General features: G+C 34.8%; 1 protein-coding gene across 1 annotated transcript; it reads left to right on the plus strand.

Moving 5' to 3' along the window:
- Positions 1-1,350: 1,350 nt before the first annotated feature.
- On the plus strand, positions 1,351-5,900 carry LOC131677820 (venom prothrombin activator porpharin-D-like). Its single transcript, XM_058957882.1, has 7 exons — positions 1,351-1,489; positions 1,550-1,627; positions 4,020-4,323; positions 4,376-4,458; positions 4,526-4,623; positions 4,682-5,235; positions 5,294-5,900. The coding sequence occupies exons 1-7, from the start codon at positions 1,441-1,443 to the stop codon at positions 5,877-5,879; spliced, it is 1,752 nt and encodes a 583-aa protein (XP_058813865.1). The 5' UTR covers positions 1,351-1,440; the 3' UTR covers positions 5,880-5,900.
- The last annotated feature ends 2,178 nt before the right edge of the window (positions 5,901-8,078 follow it).

Below are 8,078 nucleotides of genomic sequence, written 5' to 3' on the forward strand. Positions count from 1 at the left end.
TTCACTGTACCTAGTCATTCAAATTAAGTGTGTATAATGTACATAAGTTTTGATTAATTTGCTTCACGCAAAGTTCTTAAAAAATCGCAAAGGTAGTATTTTTTTCACGCTGAAACCTTTAACCACCCCTCCCCCCCTTTCTCAATCTATTTTCTCAACTTTAAGTTCAAATGAAAGATACAAATGCTGTGCAAATCACTATGAAGAAACTCAAAGATAAATCACTATGAAGAAACTCAAAGGGCAAAGGTTTTATCCCGCATTTATCGAAAAATGTTCACGTCGTCGACGAAAGAAAGGCGAGGTCCTTATAATTGGATATTAACGTCATTAAAGAAGAGGAATATTACTGGGCTGAGATGGCTTTCTACCGGGATTCCGGATGTAACAAGAAACGATGCAGATAGACAGTCTGTAAGGCTGATTTCGAGCTGCCTTCCATCGAGGTATTGCGCTATTGCGATATGATGGTTGATTTTTTCGAAGGCTGCACAGATAGACCCATGTAAATAGCATCGGATTGAGATGTGCTACTACCACCAATTTGTTCACAAAAAATTACAAAGCGAGCATTCCCAAAACAATGCTGAATTTTTTTTTGAGTATAGCAAAAAATGAAACACGTATCTTCTTTCTAAAAAAACTGAAGAATGAGATTTAGCTTTCAAAATTAATGTTTTAGAATGGCGTTTTCACAAATATGCATGACAGTTAGAAAGCTTTGCATTTTTTTGAGAAATCGAGGGGGTCTGCATTACCCCCACTGTCTTGATAGCCCCGGGTTACCCTGTATCTTATATCTCACCATCTTTGCTTATGATCATAACTTGTGATTTTGATGACTAAAACCAAACGATTTGATTTAGATATCAGACAATGTGATTTTCGAGATTAAATATTGATGCTTTTAGTATAGCAAACAGGAATTTAAAAAAAAGGTTTTGGCAATATCTAGAAATCATTGTATATTGATTTCACTCTCATAGTGGATTAGATTCGCTTGGGGTATTACAAACTATTTTCAATAGCTTCTACACGAAAACCAAACTCAAACAATTGTACATGTGGTAGAATTACTTTTGAATAAACGTCCAGCAAGGCAATTAACCAACTTTGCGTATCGAATAATTTAAACTGGGCGAATAAATATAGCACCACATTTTGATTTTCATGCTTTTGATTTGCATGCTTTTAAAATCAACACACCGAACTCATTCAATTCATCATCAACTACCATTTACTACATTGGGGATTTTTACGTTGTTTTTTTTTCTTGTTGTTTACTGGTGCTACCGTCCAGAGTCAACAAGCCCGCCGAGCACTCATTTCACACCTTTTCCTGGTGCTCTCAAGAAGCGCATAAGTACTAGCAGTCAAGTTCGAGACGTTGTCGGGTCCGGTTCTATCGAAATTGTTAAGCGGTAGTTGGATAAACCAGTCATGTATCATTTGGTAAAATTTGTTTTCATCTTAAGTGTGGTTATTCCCGGTGAGTTTAGATCATTATAATATCCGGTTTTTCGTATTTACTGATCCATGCAATTCGCAGCACTATCCGAAAATCAAGCCGGAATACTGTTGGATTACAGAAATTCTTATCTGTCCTATGAACAGAAAGGACTGGATAGTAAGTATGCAAATCAAATAAGCTTCATTAAAGTTGAATTAAATCTAACCACAAACCTTAATTATAATTGCACATATTGCGAGAAATATACTGTACATTTCAAACCAAATAGTTAAAATTTATGTTCACATCGATTGGTATGAGAGTCTTCGGTGTATTTGTGTTTTATAAACCAGAGAAATGAAGTTCTAAGACTCTGATGAGACTCGGCCTGAACGTCCTATTCTATCACATTTTGAAGAAATATGCACACTTAAGTGTTTGACCAATTGTTTATTTTTCGATATTCATTTGCCAAAATACTTGAGCTTGCGAAATGTACTATTTTTTCTGACACAGTTGAATTACGATATGTGCTTAAAAATCATTACTACTGGCATGCGCCGTAAAAGAGATTTATTGATGCATTAGTTCAAAGATCATTCCAATTCAGGATAGTATGATATCGTATGACAGAAAACTGGTTTATATATTAAAAACTAGACAAATTGACATCATGTATGCACCAAATAAACAATTGCTTCATGACAAAACCGATTTCATTTGTACGATACACGTGATTTTCAAATAGAATGCATATGGTCATTAGGTGAAATTCACATCAAGGTAACACAAGTAACAATGACCAGTAATTTACAATGAGTCGTGGAAATCACTTTTAAGTACTTCCATTTTTTGTTGAAACAATATTTGAACAAAAATACCAGCTTCTCTGTCGTTGGAAATCAAACCATGGACGAGTTGGATACATTGCTTACATTTCTTCTTTCTACCGTGTGAGCTCATTCATGATAGAAACGAAAAATGAGTTATACGAGGAAGTGAAGAACATCGGGCATAAGGAGGGCCAAAGTAGAGGTGCGCACCGATATATAAATAACGAGATTGACGGCTTTGGTAAATTATTGGCAGGCGGCGGCCGATAAATCGATAAATTTGATGCCAGCGACGCAATACGGCGTGGAACATTTTCAATATGTTAACAAGATTCAGTACTGTCCCATCAATTGCATTGATTCATCTTTAGTCAAAATTGAGTATTTATTTCTTTAACTATATGGAATCTTAGAAGACCATTAAAATCCATTTAATATGCTAAATCTTGAGCGTTTTTTTTTTTTCAAAAAGACATCTACAATGAGTGACTCTCATTGTTTACTTTCTCTTCTGTTAATAATTCGGTCGCTTTAACATTTATTCCTCAACTGTTTGCATAATATGCTAGTCAAAACCACCGTCTTTCGAGCTGTACTGTAAAATAAGTGAAAAGTGTTATAGTGACGCCGTAAAAATCGAAAGAGAAAGTAAACAAAGAGAGTCACTCATTGTAGATATGTCGTTTTTAATAAAAGCTCTAGAAATATGTTACTCGCCGTTAGATTTGACGCAAATATTTTACTTGAACTACTCTTTTCTGCTTTGGGAAAATCTTTTAACGATACATTCCACTGTGTTTCACTTACTCAGATTTTCACACACACTTTTTTGTTCTCATTTCGTATTAAAATCATGCATTTCTTACATTATAGTGAAGACTACATATTAAGAAGACTGATATCTCTTTTCATCTCCCATACAAACAAGAAGCGACAGAGGTTACAGCACCTTTATTGCATGGATGTGTGTGTGCATCACTATAGGAAGTACCACCTTTACCCGCAAGTGGCGTTGCTGTTACTGTCTCAAGATTCTGGACAGAATTGCCAGCCTTCTTGATATTTTTAAAGTATAGGTACTTCAAATAGTTGAGCGGAATAAAGAGTCGAAATTTTGTTGAAAAAAGTTTATAGCTACGGCCAATGGGTTATGAACTATTTAAGTTTTTGTTGAATTACCTTTTTAACATTTTACGCTATTCATAAAAAATAATACTGTTCTACTAAACAAAGCAATTTGAGTGTGATTAGTTCACATTTTGTTTATCGAAAAATAGATGGAAAATTATGAAAAATGGCTTCTCCACTTCGATCTTCAAAAAAATCTAAAAAAAAGACAATTCAGGAGCACTTCAACAGGCATAAATTTGATATTTTTCGCAAAATCGGCTCATTTTTTCAAAAAATCAATAGTCGTCGCGTCAGCGTTTTAGCAAGCAAATCAATAGTCGTCGCGTCAGCGTTTTAGGGTATAAGGAACACTGTTCCTTATACCCTAAATCTTTCATTTAAAAAGTGAGCCCGATGACTTTTTTAATATTGGATTTTTGGGACACCCTATTACAAAATCACCTATTGTGTGTATTTATTTGGTAATTAATTAAAAAATCTTAGATTTTATGATCCCTCAAAGGTTTAACAAGAAACGAACCATACATCTTTGCTGTATATTATTGAAGAACTATTATTGATGTTTGTAAATATTTCAATGTTGTACTTATTTTGTCCATTTTCAGTATGTCCCTTCACCTACTTCCGAGAATCCTGCGCCGACTTCGCTCACGTGATAGTCATAGAACCATCGGTTAACACTGATAACGGTTCGTCAGCTATTTGTCTTGGGACCATAATCAGTGAACAGTTCGTTTTAACGACAGCAAGTTGTGTTCCAACCAAACACGAGAACTTGAAACTAGACGCCAAAATCGCTGAAGACATCGCGATAGATTCCATTTATCTTCATCCAGATTATAAACTCTCGCCAGATCAAGGGCCATCTCTAAACAACTTAGCGATTATTAAGCTAAATTCCTCTCTAAGGTATATATTAAAATATTCAATAAATTCATCAACGTCATTTTTGTTATTGCAGTTTTAACAAAAATGTGGCAGCCAGTTGCTTATGGGATTCCGAATCGTTGGACTTGTACACTAAGGTTCAGGAAATTGAGTTTGGTGCGAGTTGATCGACACAAATGTAAACTATTGAAATGCATTAAAAAGTACTAATATTTTTTTAAAGATCAAACAGTCCAAAGATTGGAGCAGAACACGACCATCTGCTCGGGCACTGCAAAAAATGATTGTCTCAAATCAGCACTACAGCAGTGGTGTCAAAGGGTATCTCAAAGGCATTTGTGGTTTTGTACTTTCATAGCTGGTTTCTTTCTTTTCTCAGAAATCATCTTCCGGAATTTTGCAAATCAGAGAGCTAGGGAAATACAGAATGCATGCAATGATAGCGAGCTTTGGTTGCGACGAGGACAAAAAAATCGTACCGATTTCACATTACCTACCATGGATCAGAGAGGTCACCAAATATAATCAGATTGAGTACAATTTCACCGACGTTGGTTTAGGAGAGAAATGCTTCAAGAACGATGGCATTGGCGGGGTGTGCCTGCCAACAAACGAGTGTCCTCAAATACAAAAGAACTTCAAAGCTCTGTGGAAGAACAATTCAATAAGTACGTGTGGCTTTGAGGGAGATGAAGCGTTGACGTGCTGTGCAACAGAAGATATGCAAGTGGGACCAGATACGGAAACATTATTTCGTGATATCATACAAGAAATTGAAAACTGCGAATTACTCTACGATGAGTTCAGACGAACACCTGAAGAGCACCAACTTCATTCTCAAGTTGCAATTATTGATATTCACAATTCAATTAACTGCACTGCAACACTTATATCAACTCGATATTTGCTCACATCCGCACAGTGCGTTCTGGAGTAAGTTAACTCGGTTTTTACGGTATATATAGCACAATTAAGGTTCTTATCCTTTTAGTGTTGATATTCCTCATTCATCCGTTTGGCTCGGCATGGGAGACGAGGAAGAAACTGTTGGACAGAAAAATAACATTCAGGCAATATTCCTTCATCCAAAATTCCACCCCAAAACAAGCCACTTCAATTTAGCCGTAGTCATGCTTAAATACCCAGCGTTGATCCAATCATTTAGCGTGCCGGCCTGTTTGTGGCGTGAAAAGTCCAAAATGCCAACTAATTTGGAGGCTGTAAGTTTTCATAGCGATGAACGAATCTTTTCAGTGGCGGCTACTACCCCGATGTACTACAGTGATTGCCGTCGGTTGCACGATTCACAACTCATCCCGTCAGAACTATGCGTTCAATACAAATCCCGCTCAGAATGTAATTCCGTCGAGCAGGAAACTTTGTGTCAAAACCCGGGAAGCGGGTTGTATTCCAACCTTTACTATGGCGAAGATATGAAACCAGTAACGTATGTCGTTGGCATTTTCAACAAAGGACATACGTGTGATAAACGAGGACCTGCTATATACACACGAGTTAGTGAGTACTATCAGTGGATTAAAAGTGTAATTTATTTAAGTTCTCAACAAACGAAATAAAATGTTAATGTTAATGCTTTATGGTACATGTTGAATTCAATAATGCAAATGTCTGTGTATGTTTCTGTGTATGACAGTTTGGAGATACTTACCGAAAATTTAAAAAAATAAGAAAGCGCTATGTGGGAATATTTTCTTCACCACACGTCTCATTTCTCTCGGGGAAATCATCATGTCATTTCGTAGCAGTCGCAATCATACATTTCTACTTATGCCAAAGCGTTTTTGTTTTTTATTGAAGGTGCAACAGCTGTCAAGATATACTTATTAAGTCCACATTTTGAGCCAGTATAGCCAGTGTTACATTAATGTAGATAGTTTCACACTTGTAGCATTTTCGTTTTTACATTGTGTAATGCAAAAAAATGAGACAGACTGATTACACCCAAGTTTGAATGAGTATTAAAAACGAAAATACTGTTAGTCTAAAGCCGTCCCAAAAATGATAGCACCAATTACACCGATGTAGTGCACTGTCAAAATGAAATTGCCCTTAGTCTAAAGCCGTACCAAGTATGATGGATGGTTTTCCAAGCAGCCGTTGCAATTAGTCATTCACACATCGTCTTCACATTTCGTCTTCCATCTGCACCCGCTGCACCCTACCCTTGATTGTTCGCAACACCTTCCATTCGAAAACACTAATGGCCAATTTCTTCACTGGATGAAAACCGGTTTTCACTGAAAACCAGTTTTCGGGCTGTTGGTTGCCAATTAACCGAAAACCGGTTTTCATCCAAGTGAAGAAATTGGCCGTAAGAGTGCGTTAGTCCTCAGCCAGGGTAGTCCAGGAGTCTAACTAACTCGAACCTGTTGTGTTATTTTATGACAAACGCCATTTAGATGGTATCCCTAATTGTAGTTAAAAAATATTTCTATCGAAACAAGATTGGTATAATACAGGTGTTCTCATTTTCTACCAGCGTGTCTCTTTTTTCATCAACACTGTACTCGTAAAACATTACATTTGAATTTGATTTTTTTGTTTCTATAAAACTCACTGTAACAAACAAATAATAACAAATCGCGACACCTCTACTATATTATGTCGCCATCGACCAGAGTAAACAAATGGAAAACTAACTTTTTGCGACGAATTAGATTAAGTATCACAGAGAACAAACTTCTATGATCGAACAAATCTATATATATATATATATATATATATATATATATATATATATATATATATATATATATATATATATATATATATATATATATATATATATATATATATATATATATATATATATATATATATATATATATATATATATATATATATATATATATATATATATATATATTTATATATATATATATAAATATATATATATATATATATATATATATATATATATATATATATATATATATATATATATATATATATATATATATATATATATATATATATATATATATATATATATATATATATATATATATATAACTTGTGTAAACATTTGATTGAATATAATTTAAAACACTAGCGCGGCCACGCCACCTTATCCCAACTATCCGTCAAACCCATTCCGGAATCGGTTCGGAATCCTTCATGTTTCCACGTATTACAAATAAAACCAAAAATGCAGCTCGAAAAATGTTTGTTGAATCGCGTACCGAGATACATTTCACTAATAGAATTTAAATTAAAGGAAGTATACGAGAAGCTCAAACGGAACCCAGAATTGATACTACTGAATGAGCGTAGAAGTTTATAATCAGTTATTGAAACTCATCCGTCCAAAGCTAATTAAGAATAGTGGGAGGTCTATAAGTCCAGGAATTCGTTTGGCAATAACACAAGTGATTCGCAAGCATCAATAGCTTTGCTATTTCCGCAGCATGTAATGTTATTCATGACACAATATAAGCTTATAAGCTATTTGGGAAGTGCTATCACCAATTTGTTTGCGGAATCACCATTAAAATGTGGAATAAAATCACAGTTGAAAGTTCGGTTTATAGTTTATGAATGGTAAATACATAAAATGTAAAAATTGACCACATCATGGAACCCAGTTACATAATTACTGGAATTATTTTTTATTCGTTCTATACATTGCTTGTAACACTAAAACTGGATTCTAACCGCACTGCGAACTTACCATCTATATAGGGTGATGAGCCTATTTTCACCATACTAAGCAAGGTGCCTCACTAATTCGATAATTTCTTGCCTTACAATCAATA

This window comes from Topomyia yanbarensis, chromosome 1 (genome assembly GCF_030247195.1).
Source record: "Topomyia yanbarensis strain Yona2022 chromosome 1, ASM3024719v1, whole genome shotgun sequence".
Classification (NCBI taxonomy): domain Eukaryota; kingdom Metazoa; phylum Arthropoda; class Insecta; order Diptera; family Culicidae; genus Topomyia; species Topomyia yanbarensis.